The sequence below is a fragment of the Camelus bactrianus genome, chromosome 12 (assembly GCF_048773025.1).
Source record: "Camelus bactrianus isolate YW-2024 breed Bactrian camel chromosome 12, ASM4877302v1, whole genome shotgun sequence".
Classification (NCBI taxonomy): Eukaryota; Metazoa; Chordata; class Mammalia; order Artiodactyla; family Camelidae; genus Camelus; species Camelus bactrianus.
Window position 1 is genome coordinate 27,233,749 of NC_133550.1, and position 21,223 is coordinate 27,254,971.

At 39.9% G+C, this 21,223-nt stretch overlaps 1 protein-coding gene across 8 annotated transcripts in view; it reads right to left on the reverse strand.

Annotated features, from left to right (window-relative positions):
* The window catches only part of GRIP1 (glutamate receptor interacting protein 1), a 615,139-nt gene that overhangs the window by 173,299 nt on the left and 420,617 nt on the right, over window positions 1-21,223 (reverse strand). For all 8 annotated transcript variants that reach the window (XM_074375094.1, XM_074375092.1, XM_074375093.1 and 5 more), the window contains exon 2: window positions 9,243-9,323. In XM_074375094.1, the coding sequence (XP_074231195.1) occupies window positions 9,243-9,323 (81 nt within the window). The remainder of the gene's footprint in view (window positions 1-9,242; window positions 9,324-21,223) is intronic.

The following is a 21,223-nucleotide window of genomic DNA, read 5'->3' on the forward strand; positions in this document are numbered from 1 at the left end:
TTTATCTATTTTATATACAGTAATGTGTATTTGCTAATGCCAAACTCCTAAATTATCCCTCCCCTACCTTTCCTCTTTGGTAACAATAAGTGTGTTTTCTATGTCTGTGAGTCTATTTCTGTTTCGTAGATAAGTTCATTTGTATCATTTTCAAAGATTCCACATATAAGTGTTGTCACATGATATTTGTCTTTCTCTGTCTGACTTACTTTACTTAATATGATAATCTCTAGGTCCATCCATATTGCTGCGAATGGCATTATTTTATTCTTTTTTATGGATGAGGAATATTCCATTATATCTAATATATCTATATATCTATATCTATATCTATCTCACATCTTCTTTATCTATTCATTTGTTGATGGACCTTTAGGTTGCTTCCATGCCTTGGCTATTGTAAACAGTGCTGCTGTGAACATTGGGGTGCATGTGTCTCTTTCAATTAGAGTAAAAGTACTATCTTAATCTGGATTAATTGAGTAGAACATCCAGATCAGGGAAGGTAATGGTTTCCTTGTACTCTGTTCTCTTTAGCTGGAGGAAGGATTCAGTTTTGGCTGCTACATACTAAAGAGCATTGACAAACTGGAGAAAGGCCATCAGGATGTGAAAAGCATGTCACAGAAGGCGAGGCTGAAGGAAGGAACATGCTTTACCTGGTTAAACAGCAGCGATGACTCAGGGACGAGATGATAGGTGCATTAAAGCACCTGAAAGACTTTGGGGAAGTTCACAAGAATCAGAAGAGCCAATGGGTAGAGACAGAAGGTGGGAAACTTCAGCCCACTTCAGGCATAAAGAATAAGAGATTTTAAAAAGCTGGGACTACCTTATAAGATGGTAAGTTTCCTGTCTCAAAAAATACTGAAGCAGAAGAAGTTAGATGTGAAGTTTCCTATGTAGAAAGAGGAAAACAGAAGGAAAGATATGTGTGTGTGTGTGTGTGTGTGTGTGTGTGTGTGTGTGTGTGTGTGTGTGTGCAAGTGAGTGTGCTAGCTTTCGGTGTTTATTAGAGAAAGAACAGTAGGAGTACAATAAGTTATGCCTCATCATTCCACCTTGGTATTTTCTAAGTTTTGATGTGTAATAGTGATCAGATCCTAAAGTAGGTGATGAAAAGAGTCTTTGATACAACAACCATGGACTGCATCCAGTTACCAGCCCTGCTGGGCAAAGCTTGGTAGGAGAATTTTTAATAAAGAAACATTTTCTTTAATCCAAGAGACTGTAACCTTAAATTAGAGGTAAATGCAGAATCCAGGAAAATAACCGCAGAGCAACTTGAAACAGGATGAGCTACACTGCCAAAAGATTTCATAAAAACACATAACATTCTGGCTTTTCTAAGAAGAAATGATCACGGGAGGCAGAAGTTGTAGGAGCGCTCCCAGGGTAGATGGAATGTGATATATGGGGATGACATGGGGCAGCAGCATCAGATGCGTAAGTTCACTTGATCCCTTTATGATCTGAAGAAGTAGGGTTTGCAAGGGAGATGAGGACTCTATTAAATTAGGGACCTAGGGGGCTGCAGGGTAATCCTTGGACACTGCCCAAGGCAGTCCACTCTCCCAGCCCTTGAAATGACACCTGCTCCTCACTCTACAAAGCCTATATCAGTCTCTTCCCTTCCTTCTCTGTGATGACCTCACCTATTATTTCAAGAAGAAAACAAGAGCAATCAGAAGAGGACTCACGTATCTTCTTAGCAGGAAATCTACCATCATCCTCCTGACTTTGTGCCCTTGGACTCCACCTTCCCTCCTGCTGACACCTGCACTGCACGCTGGATGGCCCCCTCCAGCCTCTTCCAAGGCCTTGCTTTTGCTTTCATCCCTTCTCCCTCCTGCATCAAATTCTCCCGCTCCACTAGATCAACCACATCAGCACACAAACACTCTGTATCCTCTTCCGTATTTGAAGAGTCTCCCCTGTACCGCATGTCCCCTCTGGCTACTGTCCTATTTTTCTGCTCCTCCTGATAGATTTCTTTTTTTTTGAAATTTTGAAAGAGTTGCCCACATTCTCTGATTCTGTTTACTTAGGTCCTAGTTTCACCTCAACCCACTCCAATCAGGCTTTTGCTTCCACCCTTTTACTGAAACTTCTCTAGTTAGAGTGACTAAACTCTCTTTTACAGAATCCTGTGGTCAATTCTCACTCCTCATCATATTTACTTTTTTAATCAATATTGGTTCTTTCTCTCACCTTAATCACATGTGGTTCTTAACTTGGATTCCAGGGCACCACATTCTCCTGGTTCTCCTCTTACTAACTCTGTTTCTTCATGTCTTCTGCTGGAACTCCCTTCATTGCTGACCTCTGAAGACTGGTACGCCCCCGGCTCAGACCTTGGACCCCATCTCAATCTACCTAGATAATATCACTCATCCCCAAGGATGAATACTTACTGATAAATACCAACTGATAGCTCCAACATTTATATCTCCACCGACCTCTCTTCTGAGTTCCCTCCTCCCTTCTTACACTGATTCACTTCTTCCTCAGGGGGTCTCTGTCTCAGTAAATGTATACATATACTTATATATACAACAAAAGCCCCAAATGCCTTCCATGCCCGTTGAAATGCCCCATTACTGCGCTGTAAATCAACAACTATTTATCAATATACTGACCAAGAACAGAGCACTGGGGTTCTCAAAATCATTTTTTGGAGAAGAATCTCATTCCAAGCCAGTGTTTCCCACAGTACTCTGCATATAAACGCTGATGGATGGATTTGAGGGAACACATAAACCTTTTTAAAAAAAATTTCAGAGTTAAAAATTCTTTAAATTTATATTAGGAAAATATAATTAGCATATCAAATTCAAGGTAGTGAAGCATAGAATAAAGCTAAGTAAAAAAAGTGAAGCAATTTCAATTTACTTAAAGTCATATTAATTATAGTCGAGGTGGAACACAAATATGTAACCAGCACTGTGAAGATGACATGGGAGTGACTGAAACTGGGAAGCTGTTCTAAGTCACATAAGCCTGATGGATAAGAAAGGGGTACTGACGGGCCAACTGCTCTATTCTACAGTAAACCGTACGAGGGTTTTCTTCCCTTTCCCTAGTGCCAATCAATCAGTACAGCTTTCATCCAGCCTAATTCCCTAAAGTCACTTAATTAAAAAAATCTAGGCTGAAGGTCTCCCTAACCTGGGGAGTGAAAGAGTGAATTTTTCTGCAGTGCCAAAGTAGCAGACAGAAAAGACTTCCCCCTGGTAGCTCTTGTGCACGCATCCTTGGGCCTCCTTGTAAACTGTTCTTCAGAGACTGGGAGGCTGCGGTGGCCGTCTTCAGAGTCACTCTGATGACTCTGTGTACCTGGAATGTGACATCGACATTGACCGAATACCACCACTCCTATAACATGGGGGGAAACACGCAGGCACCGGACTGATTCTCTACAAATAATTTCCCCTAAATGGAAGGCTGGAAGAATTACTGTTTAAAAATCATTTGCTGCCCCTGAACCACTTCATGATATTTTACCTGTGTTTACTAAGGCGAGAGGGCAGTTCAGACACAGTGGCCTGTCATTTCTCTGAATCTCTAATGAAAGCGGCAGCGCCAAACACAAATCAGGCTGCATGTTCTGCCCAGTGCTGTCGGAGGAGAACGCCATACCACCAGCCACCTAGCAAAGGGGATCGGGGCTCTGGGGGAAGTCCTTCCTGTGCACCTGCCGTAAAAAGGGATAAGTTCTGCTTTGCATCACTCTATTTATAGACTCCAGCTATTTTCGCACATTTTTTTAGCCCTGTCTTCTATAGCAGAACACAGTCTCGAATGACTCATTCCCATCCTGTCAATTTCACTGTTACATCGCGCCCCAACCTTCTCTGTAGGTGTGCCAGAACTGCACAGACATTTTCTGTTCAAATGGAAACAAACGAGGCTGGGGCTGCGAGACCTCTGGCCTTTAAAATTCTCTAGCTTCTAGCTGACCTATATTTCATTCATTAGTCTTGGGCAGCAGATGATTTCCGTAGAAATGCCAGATTCGGTGCAGCCTCAAGGCCCCCATGAACAGCTGCTGCACGGCATATGATGAGTCAGAAAATGTATGGTGAACAGACACTGTGATGCAATTTTTTTTGGTAGCAAAGGATACTAGTCATAAGGTAACAGACTTTGCAGAGAGAGAAACTTCCTGATCTTTGCCTGCTCATTCATTTCACAAATATTGATTGAATCCTTACTATTTGCTACGCAGTGTTCTATGGACTGGAGACAACAGTAGTGAACAGGACATATAGAGTACCTGCCCTAGGGTATCTTATATTTCAGTGAGGGAACAAGAAAGAAAAAAAGTAATAAATTTATCAGTTTCTGTTAGTGATAAGTACTGTGGAAAAACAACTGAACTGGGGTGTGGGCAGAATCTCAGACATATTTGCCGTGGGTCTCAAATTTATGACCTTAGAAACTTATCTCTAAAAAAGTGATATCGTTTTGCTAATTTCTTAAACATTCAGTAATCAAGACATTTGTAAACACTATGGTTTTGAGTTCTTAATGCTGACTGCAGGGGGGGCTCTGGTAGGACAGATCCTGGACTGTGGTCCCCACTGTCCTCGCCTTGGCCCACTGGGATGCCTTCGAGGATGCAGGGCTGCCTGACTGAGTGGCAGAGAAGCTCACCCCTTGCTCTTTCCCCGGTGGGTGATCCCCTTACTAATTGCAGAGCTTGACTCAGCGTCTTTGGGCAGGATCTGTAGCACCCTAGCACCATTCTTTTTTCAAACTTTTAATTTTTGAAATAACTTGAAAATTGTATGAGAGTTGCAGGAACACCAAAAAGCTCCTTCCTATCCTTCAACTGCACACACACACACAGACACCTCTTTTTTTTTTTTATCCTTAGTCATTTGAGAGAACATTGCAAGTATAATGGCCCTTTACCTCTCCTTGCCCCTCCCAGTGCAGTTGGCAAAATTGTAAGATATTTAAAGTGTACAATGTGATGATCTGACACACACATACATTGTGCACCATGCTTTTGCATGACATGACGCAGACTTGCTTGAGTCAACTGACTTTGGTTTCTCATCCAGGAGACTCGCCCATTTCCTAGAGCAGCTCACTGGTGGAACTAAACAGAGGAAGAAGAACTAGGCCCCCAAATCAGACTAAATGCCCTTCTTCCACCTGCACAGTGTTGGAGCTATAAAATCCTAGTGTAAATGTCACACTATATACATGCTGTAATAATGAAAATTTAGACCAATGAAGCATCAAATTATGTGCTAACAAAGAGGAAAATGCTGAACAGAGAGGGCAGAACCTTCAAAATTCCTGCCCTTGCCCCTTAATTCAAGGTTGCCAGCTTCTCTGTGATGCCAAGGGCACTGTATCGTTCTCCATACTTTGATTCCTCAGTAGGTGTCGACGCTTCCTGGAGGTATTCTAAACAGCACGAGTGTATACATCTTGGGCTAATGACATTTCAAACTCTCAGCTCCATACTGCACACCCTCTGCAAACACCCAAATGTGAGAAGCAAGACAGACATGTCATCTTCATGTCATTATGATCAGATTGATAAACGTCTTTTCTCATATTCTAGGAGGAAAAAAAATTTCCATGCAAACTTCATGATCTCTTTCTGGCTACAGACTTAAGATAATTTTCCTGGAGCACCAAAGTTTGGAAATGCAATAGATGAGAATGCTTGACATCTTCCTGCTTTTGTGAATTATTGTAAACTCTGTCAAACCAAGAATCCTGCAATAATTTGGACAAAACCTTCAGGTGGTCAAACTTGGATTTGCAAGTAATTTGTAAAATAAAGGAAAATCAGATCAACAGATTCTTTTTAATAAACACAGACGTGTAGTAGAATCTGTTCAAAATAACTTTGTACTTGGAATTCATCTTCCCTTTGGAAAAAAAATGAGCAGAAGTGAGATTGAAAATATGTCTCCTTAATATTTTTTAAGAGAATGTTAAGTCTTTAATCTACATTTAAACTTCAGTGTCATGGGGACACTCATCATTTTTTTTTTTATTGTCATCACTACTAAAATTTTTACAAAATCTTATAAAAGACTAAGCAGGGTTTTTTTTTTTTTTTACACATTATGCCATAGAAGACATGATTAAAACGACAAGTTTCCAAATAACATGAAAAATGCATTTCCCCTTTATCCAAAGCAAATGCATTTTGCTCCTAAGAGATGTTTAATCCATTCCCTTTTTTTGTGAAGAGACAGGAGGGGAATGAAAGGATTTATAGTTAGAGTTGTCATTTAATGAAAGACACATATTTGACTTGTGATTATAACATAATTGCTGTAGCAATTTTGAGTTTAGACAGCAGTAGTGGATTTTGACATGAATGAAAAGCAAACTGTATTTCTGTTAACATTCAAGGTTACCTTTCTGGGTCAGAATTATTAAAAGTTACTCTTTATTATGCCAAGGAAATAGTGGAGCCCACGTTAAGAACTCTTATCTATGTATATGTGTACAAATATTTATTCCAGGAAGCATCAGGTCTATATTTACAGAGTCAGTTTCAAAGAACAGCTTAAGCTTTCATAAAATTCGTATAGAGAGGTTTAAAATGCTTTCCACTACCTTATACTCTTCCTCCACTACATCCCCACCCCTTCCATCAGAGAAAGTGCTCATGGCAATGGTCAAATACATCCACCATCACTGGATCAGTGGGGAGAGATGCGAGGAAAAGCCACAGCTTTTAAAATGTCATCTTCTGGGTGTCTGCTTACTCCTCAGTAATTGTGGCACCAAAACGGCCCCCGGGCTGCATCTGCCCTGAGAAGTGCCTCTGCACTGAGAAGATCCAGGGGCCAGTAGATGAGCCAAGCTCTCCTTTAGGCCTCTTTTAGCTCCTTGGTGAATTTTTCTCTAGACACATCCTTCCTTGTTACCAGAGTGGTAATGATACTTTTGAGGGAAGTAAGGTTGGGAGCTGAGCATAGGAGGAAAGAATAAAGGCTATAAACTTGCATTTTGCTTTTTTAGTTCCACGTGGTCCACCTCAACTCATCAGGAAGACAGTTTGGGATTTTTCAGCCGAAACTTCAGCAAATAATAGACTGTGCATTTTCCCAGCCCCGCCATCTCACTCACTTTCTCTCTCTCTCATGGACTTAATAAGGATAAAGGTGAACGGAGTAGCTTAACACAACTGGTTAAGATTTTTGGATGCTGGGTTAGATCTCTCTTTGACTTAAGTGACTTCTTGGCTAAAGATCAGGGGAGAGTTCCTTCTTTTTGCCAGAACAAGAAATAATGGGTACTTTTAAGTAAGACGGCAAAGGTTCAGAACCCCAAGTGTCAGAACCCTCAGTCAAAAAGCAGTTTCCAAGAAGTTCCCTAATTTCCTCCTTAAGGTAATAGTAAGTCATAATCAGCTATTAGCCATTTTGGTTTCTTAGCCTTCAGGCTAGTGCATTTTTTTTTTTTTCTTGAACTGTTCTAAATAAGAGGATTCTGAAGACCTGCAACCCCTCTGGCTGCCACCTTGTAAGAGATGAACAAAAAGGTGTTTGTTCATGTTCAAACTGCAGGAAAATAACCCCTGAAGCCTACAAAAAAAAGGGTTCCTGATTCCAGTGACTTTAAAACTGACATAAGGAGGAATAAAAGGAAAATTTCTGTTATGAAGAATCACTGTGTGTCAGAACTAAGGATAAGAATGAACAACTTCTGTGTTCCTAACATGTAACTTTAAAAGCTACTTATTGACTTTAAGGAAAAGCCTGGCCCATAAACATGTGTTATAATTTAGTATGTAACACTAGAAAACTCATGAAAGGAAAACATGGTACTAGTCAGTGCATTTGTTTAGTCCCACACAAAGTGGTTAGGATAGTGGGAAGTCTCCTCATTGTTCCCAGTAAAGGAGTACTGAGCACCAGCTAATCAGAGAAGCCAAGAAGGAATTGATGGATAACTGGCATTCTTGAACTTCAGAATTTGGGTACTTCCTTACTGCTGACATGGAGAAAGCTGAGAACACAGCCCATAGCTGACTGCAGTAATTTTTCTAGACATGACCCACACTAAGCATGACGTTTTACAGGATGAAATAGAAGAAATGTCAGCAGAGGCGATGCCCTCTAATCCCAGAATTCAAATTACTTTAGAATCCTCAAAGCACACAAACAAGGATGTATAACATATTCACAATGTGCCCCTTTATAAGCCATGTACTTGCACAATGAATCTAAGCCTTCAGAATATGAACAAAAATAACCACACGTAGTTCTTACAAAAATAAATAATAATCATGAACAGGAGTTGCTCAGCAACTGGACTCATCTTGCTCCTTATTCAAATGGAAAATCCCCCTTTTCACAGATGGATTTGCCAAACCATCCAACTCAATGTCAGAAACATTGCTCTGTTTCTCCTGAATTGTTAAACTACTGTGTTCTAAACTCCTGTCACCAAGATTTACCTGTACTCCATTTACTTGTATAAAATATATAAAGACATTATTTTTGATAAATGTCTAAATGTATTAATGCTTTTAACCCTTTTCTTAAGTACCATTGCCACCATAAGAGGTTTTCCATGAATTATCTAGTTTAGATAAAGTTTGGATAATATTCTGAATTTCCTTCCTCCTTTAATTTTAGAATGTTTTTGTCATTCTCAAATTCAAAGCTTCAAAATATTGAAGTTTTGGGATAAAGACATTTTAAGATATTTCTCCAAAATGTTTTGTTGATGAAACAGGTATCATTTACTGATTTATAAGAGTTCTAATCACAACTTCCTAAGGAAACAAAGTCCCAGAATTTTACAAGAGTTGTTGAATGGAAGTAAATCCAAGTTCAAAGAGACAAGAAGAAAGGAGTAATTTGTTATTCAGCATATACATATGATCTGCCACAGCAATTCTAAACCACTTTGTTCCGCCGGGTTTGTCTCAGTAAAGGGATAGATGCTGCTGTGAGAATCATCCTTTGAAAACAGAGGTGAAAGTAAGTCAACGAGTGAGAGCTGATACAAATTCAAGTCATTTTAGAAAGGCTTTGCACACAAGACGAATTCTCACAAGTTGGCAAGCTTTTTCAGAGTCTAGCTTTCATGAATATTGTTTGAACAAGTTGTGTAGAATGCAGTCCACACTCTATGAGATAGCATTATTATTATCATTTTTTTTTTTTTTTACCAAGTTGGAACTATTTAGGATCACCAAGTAACAGGGTTCAAAAGTAAAACAGCTGAAAAATCCAACAGTCTGGTCTAACCTGGGATGCTCTGTCTCCTCACAGCCAACGCTCCATCAGGCGGCTTTGTCTGGCTGGCGGATTTAGTGTAGGGACTCTCATCTGCAAAGGTACAATGAAGGGTTTGGTTAATTTCCATCCAGTTTCTAATGTAGTGAAGATTCTTCAGTGGATTGCAATCCTTCTGCCAGAGAGAGGTGATATGATATTGTATAGTAGAAAGAGTTGGTAGACCTAGGTCCTGACCTTGACTTAGCTGTGGGACAAGGTCAAGTCTTTAAAAAGCTCTGAACATCAGTTTCCTCTCCTATGAAAGAGGGATCGACATTCTCATCCACCTCTTAGGATTGCCAGGATCAAGCTACAATGCACATGAAGGCAGAGAATGGTGAGAAGAATGAAAATATAGGACACAGGTTATTTGTCGGTCATCTATATTCATTGATAAATAAATATCAGTGAATATCAGTAACAGGAAGACAAAGAAGGGATAAAATAGCTCAATGGGCACTAAGAATAAACAGGTAGAAGAACAAAGGAAATGAAAAGAAACGTGATCGTTCAGATAAGGGGATGACAGAGCATTAGTACTGCAGGGGAATCAGGACACGCAGAGTAAGTGGGTTCCTCTTGGAAGTGTGAAGTGGTATTAGGTGCAAAATAAGGGACAGGGACAGAGTAAGACCAGAGAAGTTAAGTCAAGAACAGGGAAGGAAGGATGGTTTGGGGAAAGAAGACATATATTGCAATGGGCTAATTTGCCCTCTTTTAGTAAAAGATGGAAATAACTTGCAGAACCATAAAAAGAGCAACTGAAGAGACAGAAGGACTAAAGCCCAGTGTATCTGTGACAGTCAGGCAAGAAGCTGAATGAGCAAAACACTGGGTGACAAAATCATACAACTGACAGAGCCACATCAAGTTCTAAGTAAAGTGATTTCTAAAAAAAAAATCTAGGAAAGGATTTACTCTGGCTTGGAATATGGGAGTAATGACGTAGGATGGCAAATATTAGGGTTAAAAGAGTAAGGAAGCATTCTCTCTAGTTTTCCTGGGACATCTGTACAAAGTAAAAGAGGTGTCTGAGTGACAAGCTTAAACATTTTCAAGAATAAGAGGTATGAGCCTGAGTAGACTTAACATAAAATAACTCAGCGAATCTGCTCAAGCCAGATGACCCCGAAGGTTACTCTGGCCACACTATCAGGTTGGTTTGTTGTCGCTGGTGTTGTAACAGGAAATCAGTAAAAGCATTAAAAAGCATATTATGCATAGCAAACCATGAAATACAGCAAAGATTGAATTCCGCAACAAAACTTCGTCATCCGAAAACATTAATTCTCCCAACTAAATGGTTTGTGTTGCAAAATTGAGGAACTCAATTCCTCTTTAGATGTACTTCTGGCTGAAATGATTCATGATGTCTTCATAAAACTAACAAGGGTTTTATAAGCAATGACAAAAAGGAAAGAGTAACACTGCTGTAAGCTGCAGTTAACTTAAAAAATGGAAGTCATGCTGTTTCGTGTTTATATTCCTTTTGTCACACAATTCTTTATATTCTTCCAACCATAAAGTTAAACTACTGACTTTCAGATACCAATATAATCAACACCATCACTTTTGCTTAGGAAGCAGTATCCCAGGTCTTGGATTCTTCTCTCTGCAAATGCAATTTTGAGGATAATCACAAGCCACAAAACAAAACGCAAGCATTAGGCTACAAAAGTCTCATTTTGCCATGCCATTCCCACCTGAATATTTGAGCACTTTTCTCCCAGTGTTGATTTAATAACCAGGCAATATGCTTTATACAGCACCTACTAAAACAAACTCGCTCTAGGTTAAAATCTGGATTCTTTACAAAACCAATTAAAAAATGTATTTCCTTTTAATATCTAAAACTTTGAAACTGTATTCACAGTACAGAGCACCGAGTCAGGAGATATAGCTCGTAACAACCAGTTTCAGGGACAACATATTGGATGCCTCAAGGCTTTTCTCAGTTTTCAATTTGTCTAGAGTCCAGCCAATTAAAGTCTTGGGTTGAATCCAGTGTTGGATTTTCTTAAAGGGCAATGAGAGATTTGACCAGGAGATGCTGGGGTGTTTTGCACTTAATGCTCTATTTTAAGGAGCCATTTCTTTAGAAATTTACCCAGTTTGCATTACAGAAAGAGTCAACCCTGGTAAAACTGTTTTCTCATTTATATTTGAAGACAATTTCCTTGACTTAGAGCTGAGAGAGTCTAGTTATGCACATCCTTAAAAGGTTGAAACTGAATTATAGATGGCCACCTGGCCAGCCTCTGCATATCCACTCCCCAGCCCCCAATGTCACTCCCAGGATTGAATGTCCTTACTGAGCATAGGCGAGAGTAAACAATTATCTAGAAGCCAAAATTTGTATTGGTCAAAGGAGCAGATTGAAATAAGTTCGATATTATCTAAGAATAGCTTGCCGAGGTCAATCAGGGTGAAAGAGGTAATTCCTACTGGAAGGGAGGCAGAATCTTGGCAACCTCCATCGTGTTGGAGAGTGTGGCAACAGAGCAGCATGGCACCTTTTAACATTTGTTTTTAAAGAAACGTTTCCTAAGACTGTCTCTTTCATTTAAAACCCCAGGAAGCATCCTGGGACTTTTATAAACACCTCCCTATCAGAGAATGGACATTGACTCTCTTGATGTGATTTACTTAAGGTCAATTTTTTTGGTGTATATATATATATACACACACACACACACACACATACATATACATATACATATTTTATTGAAGTATAGTCAGTTTACAATGTTGCACAAAGTCAACTCTTGATTCAAACTTTGAAAACACAAATGGAGGGAAGACACTGAATGACTCAGTGGCTGACGGCTCCATAGTGGGATATTAAAGGACAAGACTGTCTGGGGTACATTTTTAATCCAGGTGCAGAAAGCCATGGAGAACTATGGAATCTCTGTGGTGTTTTCTCACGTGTCCATTAATGGACATTTGTAGATATATCACAAGAATCTCATGATTATAAAGGATGATCTAAACACCTCTTTCATTTTAGAGTCAAGACTTGAGCCCAGAGAGATAAATTTACAGAAGGACATGCATCTAGAGTGAGTCTAGATTGAATCTCTTTTATTCCTGTGCTCTTTTCTCCTTATGTTATTTCCTCTTGGACAACCAGGTTTGCTATCAGCTGCACATTTCGGTATCACACAGGCAAGTGACCGGGCACACCACTCCAGTAAACACCTGGCATCATGTAAGTCAATTACTTTGGAGAAGCTTATGAAAATGAGCAATACTAGTCAATTCTTTCTGGGTGACTATAAATCTCACCTCCCTGTCCTACACACAGGTATTTGCCTAAAATAAGGAAATTTAAATTGTACTATAGAACCAATTTATACTTTTAAGTTCACTTTTTTGAAGACAAAAATTCAAAATAAATGCCAATACGCTTTACCATTCTTCAGTAAAGGCCTCAAAAGTTTCAGTGAATTATAAGATCTATGTTAATGCTTCTCCTTTGTTTTATCAGGGAGACATTAACCAGACTGTCAAGTTCCATCTAATTACAGAAGTGAATTAAAAAATGTCAAATTACAAAGAAAGGAATCAACCCCTAGATAATATCTCTAGAACAGTGCCCGACATTCATGAAATACTTGCTGATAGATGAATGAGCTGTGTTCAACCTTTCAAACTGGAGCATTTATTGTAAATAAGCCACCAAAAGAAAGTCAAACATTTGTTAGGAGTTATCCTCCCTCCTCTCGCTGATTTTCTTTTTCTACGTTTACAGCCTATTCTTTTCAAAGCCACATCACCACCCAACAGCTATTAAGAACTGACTTACTATATGTTAAAAATCTGACTCTTTATAAAAATATTAAAATATATTTCCCTTAATTTGTATTCAGATGACAGACAGAAAGGTTTATTGAACAACCTTTAAAATAATGTCTTTAAACAAAAGAATTCTGAACTTCATACCAGATTCCCAGCCTTGACTTTGATGGTGGGTCATATTAACCAGGGATCCTTACTGAAAGTCACTACAGGGGCAAAGGAGGCATTTAGCTAGTAAGCCGCTGCCCACTGAAGTGAATGCTGCAAGTAATCATTAAGGGCATCTCAGGGTATCAGAGATGTCAGCCTTTTAAAATGACATCTTAGCAACCAGATAATCACTGTCACACTTGATGGCTGCCCACTGCCACAGAGCCTGCACAGTGGTCATAACAAAAAAGAGTATGGGTCCCCTTTATGGTGACACGCCATGAGGCTAGGGGAAATGCCCTCCTTGAATGGAGAATCCACACTGACAGGCACAGAAAGGGCTTAGTCAAGCATATACTTGAAACAGAAGTGGAACAATGGGGGGGCCATCTGTCCCTCTCATTCCCCATAATTTGGCCAGTCTCCTTATGTGCCAAACACAGGAGGGGCCAACACAGATCATTTGTTTTGATTACATATTCCAAGTAAAGCTGGTGTTTACAAACTTGGAAAGCAAACAGCAGGCACCTAACAGGCAAGGCTTCATTCTGCATCACAACCCAAGCCCATGAAGGAGCTGGGAGACTCCTATTCTGAGGAACGGACTCACGTCCACTCACGTTATTGTAACCTTGAATGAGTGCCTGGTATCAAATAGCATCCCTGTGTAATCAGGCTGATCCTTGTCTCTCCACCTCTGCTTCTCCCATTCCCAGGATCTGGGCTTCCCAGAGGAACCAGATATGACTATGGTTTCAAGAATCTCTAGTTGTGTTCAGGGCTTTGTTGGAAAAAAAATTTAATTTCCTTTGGCTGAGACTAATCAGCCTATGCTAAACAATTCCGAGCAACTAATTATGCACAATTGAGGCACCTGCTAAGCCAGCAGATCCCTCAACTTCTTGATTAGGGAAAAAAAGGCATTTTGTGCAATTAAACATTACAACCATTTCCTAGCAGCAGGAGACAGCCAGTTCATGCCACAACGTTCATGCACATCATTACAAAAGCGTAAAAAAAAATCTATTTTTCACGAGTGAACAAAATGAAACCCATTGTAAAAGAAATAATCTGTCCCTTGAATTCAATTACATTCTACAAATTTTAGTGCCTACTACGCACAAACTAAGACTCAAAGTGGATACAAGATAGGGAGACTTTAAGTGGAATGGTGACTGAGGAATCCTTATTACTTCCTAGTTTAAGACTGGAGCATGTGCTTCATTAGCTGAGGGGGAAAATGAGCATGGGCTGGAGATCCTGCTGGATGTGGGGCCCGGGAGGAGAAAGCGAGCTCCACTGCAATGAATTTATGCAGAATTTTGCAAGCAGAAAAGTCAAGAAATAGGTGATTTAAATTTTCAGCTAACCTGGAAGTTTGTGTGGTGTGGGAACATAATCTCTCTAGGTGCTGTGAACATTTTATCCCAGCCCAGCATGAATGTATTGCAGGTTGGCTGTTTCCCTCTGACATTAGACTTCCAGTTCAGCTGGCTGCCTTGGTGGTTTGAAGGCACACTCTAAAATTTAAGCAAGATTTCCTGAAGGATAGCTGTCAAAGGGTTTTGACGATAGAACTTCCTTATGTTTTTCTCTACTTATTAAAACAACGTATAACTACCAGCACAGGGCCCTGCAGTTGTAATTTAAAGAAATGCAAACTCCGTGATACGGCCAAATATTCCTCTGCAATCCAAAAGCGTTCTTAATTCCTGATTAAAGTAACCCTGTTTTTCTAGGGCCAAACGAGAAGTCCACCCTTAGTCTTTGCTAGAGTCCAAGGCTTCTGGGTCCTACATAGGTTTCAGCTCTAATGCTTTGGCATGTTGAGGCAATGACCTGGAGAACTGCTTACAACTGATCATTAAGAATGAATTAATTTCAACTCCTTTCCTAACAGGATACAGTGGTCCACACTGCTAGGTTTAAACCAGAAGGGAGCCTCCTGACAGCAGCGTGCTGCCCCATTACAGTCTCTTTCCTTTTAAGAGATGATTTTCCCCTCTTCACCCTTCTCCATTCCCCCCTCTCTTTTGCTATTTGTTTTGTATCTGCACAGCATCTTTGTCTATCCTTGACTCTGCAGGTTGCCTTACAGTTTTCTAATGCAGACGCCAGTGCACTTTATATTCTTTAAGGGGACCAGGTCTTCTGCTTTGGAACATTAAAAAAAAAAAATCACCCAAAAGGAGCACAACCTCACTTTAAAAACAAATGTACGGTGGTTTCTTCACAATGACATGACAGAATGTCCTCTAAACTTCTATTACTCACAATCACATCACCATGCCAGGGATTAAATATTACAGCTACGAAGAATGCCAAGCACACAGTCCATATTGCTGTAAGGCTGTCTCATAAGACCATCTTTCTCCCTCCCTGTTGGATTATCTAAAGCCTTGCTGCTCAAAATGAGGCCCACAGACGAGCAGCATGGACATTATCGGGGAGATTGTCAGAAATGGAGACCCTCAGGCCCCACTCCAGACCTGTGCAATCAGAGTCTACATTTAACAAAATCTCCAGGCGATCTGTATGCACATCAAAGCTTGGAAAAGACCTGCTCGAATGAATTTGACCAACAGCAACAGCACAGGTAGTGAGCACTCATCTGTCCTGACTGTCATCTGATTGTGTCGGTGGCAGCCCACAAAGGAGCTGTCTACAATACTATCCCTGGACCTCAAACACTAATAATTATCAAATTGCTTATGGAATGAATTCCTCAAATGGAAATAAAACTGTTGCAATGTTATGATTTTGAAGTGAATTCCATCTTCTCTGGATCCTTTAAACCCTTTAACCATCCTAAAGTGGCTGATTTATGGGCAGGTAACTGGATCCATTTAAGTTCAGATTACCTGGAGAAGCTGCCTGATTGTAATAATAATCTGTTAGTCAACTTACACTTTAAATATGGAAACGAATATATGTATGTATATGCATGACTGCGACATTGTGCTGTACACCAGAAATACTGTAACTGACTGTACCGCAAACCCCCCCAAAACCCCAACCCCCACCCTCACAAATTTACACTTTAAAATGGAGAGAGAAAATAGCATTGAGTTACTACCCTCTAGGTACTAAAGAACAACTGAAGATGAAAACTTATGTCCTGACTCACAGTAGGGACACGGGGGAAGAATCTTCCATCATTCTATATCCCCTTGCACTTGTTGCAGACACAAAGTCACTTCCTTGCTCCTGCAAAGTTCTCTGGGAACCAGGAAAGCTCTTCAGCACAGAATCTGATTTGTGATCTTCACTTGTGGATGAATCAGATTGCCCTGGCCCCCAAGCATCTGCTCAACCTTGTGGAAGTGGTCTGTGGTAACTGTGCTGGAGCAGGATGCCTGCAGGCCCTTCAGAAGAGTAATATCTTGAGCCAGGTTAATTTGTAAATCCTCTCTGAAATTAATGAGCATGAAATTACACATTCTTTGCCTCTGGCATTCCTACGGCTCATGTGTCTGGATCACAAATGATAACTCCCAGGTTTTTTCCTAGGATCGTTTCCGGCAAGGACAGACAAGCAAGAGTCACAGCAGTCACAGACCAGCCTCTTCGCCAAAGAATCAAAATTTCTACAGGGCGGACTCTATGCCATAAAACTCACTTTCATTATCATATCAGACCTCAGTTTAAAACTTTAAAATCTTAAATCCAGGAGAGCATCTACATTTTCCATTTGTAGGGAGGCCTATCTGCCTTAAATCTTTGGTTTGACCATCAGATTATGCCAGCTGACATTACATTCTCCATACCTGAACACTATGAAACAGGCAGGATGCATTCAATAATAATGCCAGGATAATTATCTGGTAAAAAATATGAATTACTTCAGGGTAGTGAGTATTGGCTATTTAAAACTACAGTTAATTCTTATTTTTGAAGTGCGCTATGTGCATTCATGTGGGTATAAACAGACCAAACTGTATCTGAGTATTCTTGGTGCATCTTAAGAATCAATTATTTTATGTAATAGCAACTACACCTGGATGGTAGGATCAATAGACATAAATAAGATATTTGAAAAAATTCAGGTTCCCCCAGTTTTTTGACCAATGAATAATAGAAAATTAAGAAGTTACTTTGATACATATTGATCACAACTTTGACGAAGTAAACTTCGTCAAAAAAAATTTAACACAGTACATAGATTTTCTTGAGATAAGTCACGAAAAAAATGTTAAAAATGTCTTCATTGAAAAGATTGAGACCTTTTTTTTTTTTTTTAAAAAAAACATTCCAGTAACAATGGTCACAGCTTCAAAGCTGGATCATTTAAATAAGTATATCTCTTGATTACTTGAATCACTTCTTTTTTTGTCCCCTGTCTGGGACCTTTTTTACATTTCTAATGTAAACAGAGAAAAAGATAGAGCTTTTTGTAAAATCAAGGTGCTCCAGGAAACCTTCTTTTACATGATACTGCAAATGTACTTTCCACATTTAGAAAATTTCAGTATGGTAGTTTCTAGAATGGGGTCAAGATTGATGGAAAAATAAGAGGAAGCGAAACGCAATCAGGATGACTTTATTCTAAGAGGTCTAAATCTTGTGCCAGTGTGTGAATGAATGCTGGGTGTCATTACAAAAAAAGCATGATTCACATGGATATCTGTGGAGTGGAGCATTCCTGTCTAGGTTTGACAATCACGAAAATAGCCTTTAAAGCTCTCACCTGCTGCTTTGACAATCAGTGACGTGATGAAATTTTGCAACTAAGGCTACTTTCCAACCTGGTTCAGTGGCTCAGTATTTCTCCTTCTTTTCTTTCCTTTTTTTCCCCTGTTAACCAAGTGTAGTATAAACTGAAACAAATGTCAACTGCTGGCAAATTAGTAAATAAATAAATGATCAGACAGTCGCTACTGCTGACAAATTTCTAATGAAACTGGAAAAAAATATTACCACCTCTGTCCAGACTCAGTTTCCAATAGATAAGCTAGAAATCTGTCTCTGTTCCTAGCACCCTGGAGTAATAGAAAAGGCAAAATGAACAGTTCACATTTACAACCTTGAGTAATATTCTGGAGGTGGGAGCACAGACTATTCTCCCCTGGGTCATCGATCTGACTGCAAAACAAGGACCATACCTGTGTCCAGACCCACTGGGTGACTGCCAACTCCCTCCTTCACGGCTGAAGTGTGCAGTGGCCTTAGAGACAATACTCCAAGGAATGTTTCCAATACGCTGAGCGAAAGCAACGCTTTTTCTGGAAGTCTACGTTTCATAATCAAAACACTGAAACAAGAGGTGAGACTTTGTAGTAATGGAGAAAACGGATTAAGCCAGAAGTTATCAGAGCACAATGTAGATTGAAGGAAAAGAAGACTCAGGTTGAAGCCCTAGGTTGTAAGTAAGAGATACAAGTTACAGGAAGGAAAAAAAGCACACGTAAGTCAACTAGAAGACTTTTTTATGTTAATAACATTATACAGAATGATAGCTAATACCTATTGAGCACTGCGTACCAGCATGTGTCTCAGGCCTTTATAGTGTGAACGAAAATACTCCAATGTGAGTGAAAATACTGCAAACATATCAGTAAACAAAGAATGCTGAAACCAAGTCCTCAGCGGCTGCCACCACCCCGCAGTGGGGACAGGCCTGCAGCCCAGCCTCTGCAGCCACTCACAGTGGTGCACCCTGAGCGGACTCAGAATAAGAAAGGACAGGATACTGGCCCTAGATAGCAAGGTGCTTGTCAAAGGAATGAATTCAATAAGCCCAAATATTTGCTTCCTCCCATACATAGAAAAGCACTAAATTCTTTAACTTGAGATGCCTGATTCTCTTTAGATAACAAGTAATCTTTTATTGTTCCAACTACCTGGTCTTTGTTGTAAAGCTCCTATATATCCTGGCTCCTCCCCTACTTCTTTGGAGCAGTCCCTCAGAGCCATCCGAGAGGCTGTCATCCCGGCTCGAGTCCTCCCACCAAATAAAACATAACTCTTAACTTTTAGGCTGCGCGTTTATTTCAGTCGACAATAGGTATAAAATCTTTTTTTCTTCTCAACAACTCAAATATTTAAAATTGCAAAAAAAAAAAAAAAAACCCATGAATTCATTTTACAAAAGGAGTCCTGGGTTTAAGGAAGAATTGGCCATTGTTGATGCTAAATAGTAGATTCCATGGCGAATTTTAAATCTCACTACTATTACACCGAAGCTGAGAGCAGTGTGTGTGTACCACGTGCCTAGCACTGTGCTCAGTACTTCGTATACACTATCAATACTCACAACGATGTAATTGTACAGGTACAATTACACTTCTTAAAATATAAGGATACAGAGGCTTACAGAGATGAAACAATGTGCCTAAATGTTCCCAGGAAGCAAAGTGCGGATATAAAGCTTTAAGTTACATGCTCTTTGCACTGTGATATAGTACTAACCCAAATTTGATTCACATACTTTTGTATAACTGTGTGTGTGTATAAAGAGAGATACATCTTCATATAGCAGTCACTACTGGATGTGTTCCGGGTGACTATGTATCACTGATACAGGCTAAGGACTTGGGGCTGCATGTGAATATTTCCTAAAATTTCAGTTAAGAAAATATCATCTCTCCAAGTTTTCAGATCTTACTTCCTCATCATGAATTCGTGGTTTAATTTATGATATAGGATTCAAGTTTTTTCCCTGGCATGTAAACACATCACTGGAAACAATGCCTTTTAGCCAAGCAGCTCCAAGCACTTTAGGAGATGAAATCTGGCTGAATTTATCTAACTCCTCCTCTATGCCCACTGTTCTCACTGAGAAAGCATTTATGAACTGGTTCCTACAAATGGTTTATCATCTTAAAATGAATAAATAACGGGACCCTCTCTTTTCTCCTTTAGTATTCAAGATAACATGTTCAGAGCCTACTGCTTACAGTATTTCAAATCTTTCATTAGTGTTCATGCAGCTACAGTAAGGTAAATCTTGGACCAGGTGACAGGGAGCAATGCAGTGAAGAAATGGTCATATAGCTCGGGTGACTGGCAAAGGAGATGACTGAATCTGTCTTTCCTCTCCCCTGGCTCTCCCAGCCCACCTCCACAGCCAGGCTCCAGAGCAGACAGATGCAGACTCTTTGCTAGACTTAAGAATTTCACAGAGAGCTTTTGGAAACCAAGTGATTAACACCCATTAGCCATCTCTTTCGGCCCTGGCTCATTTCAGGACTTATCTCTGAGCTCCCTTTTTGATAGTTTTTAGTTTTGAAAATTCCCAGATTTAAGCCCAATTTCTAAGTATGAGCCAGTGTTGTTACATACCATTTTACAATCAACACCTTTTGGCGCCCAGGGTAGGGGGTGAGAATCACATTTGGACACCTTGGGAATAACGTATTTCATACGTATGCCTTGAGTTGTCACATATTTTGCTTTATTAATTCATTGCTAGGTCAAGCAATAGCAGATGACTGTTTATCAAACAGATGACACATTTTTAATGCATGATTAAAGCAGGATTTATTGTGGCTATCAGAAGCCAGGGAGTCTGTGATTTTCCTTATTTAAAGCTGCACTTTGGATACTCTCTGGTTTTACAGTGAGAGATGGTGATTATACACACAAAACCTTACCAGGGTGTTAGACCAGAAATAATTTTTGTATGGAAAACACAAAGCCCATTTTTAAGACCCTAGGATTTTACTATAATGCAGCTTTCATAGTTTATACTGCACTGACACTTCCTAGCTGTGTGACCTTGTCAAGTCACTTTTCCCTGAGCTTCAGTTTTCTCACCTATAAAATGGAAATGGTACCTTCTTGATAGAATTGCTGTGAGGATTGAATAAAATAGTGTAAAGAAAGCACCAGGACTGGATGAGTTCAAGAGGAAGTGGTTGCATCCCTTTATCTGGTGAGTCGGGGAGCTCAGTGAGAGACCAGACTTAACAGGGATCCCACGGCAATAAATATATGCTCGCACGACAGCACTCACCACCCTACCTTGTCAACATCAGCCTGCTCATCTCTACAGTGTGAAC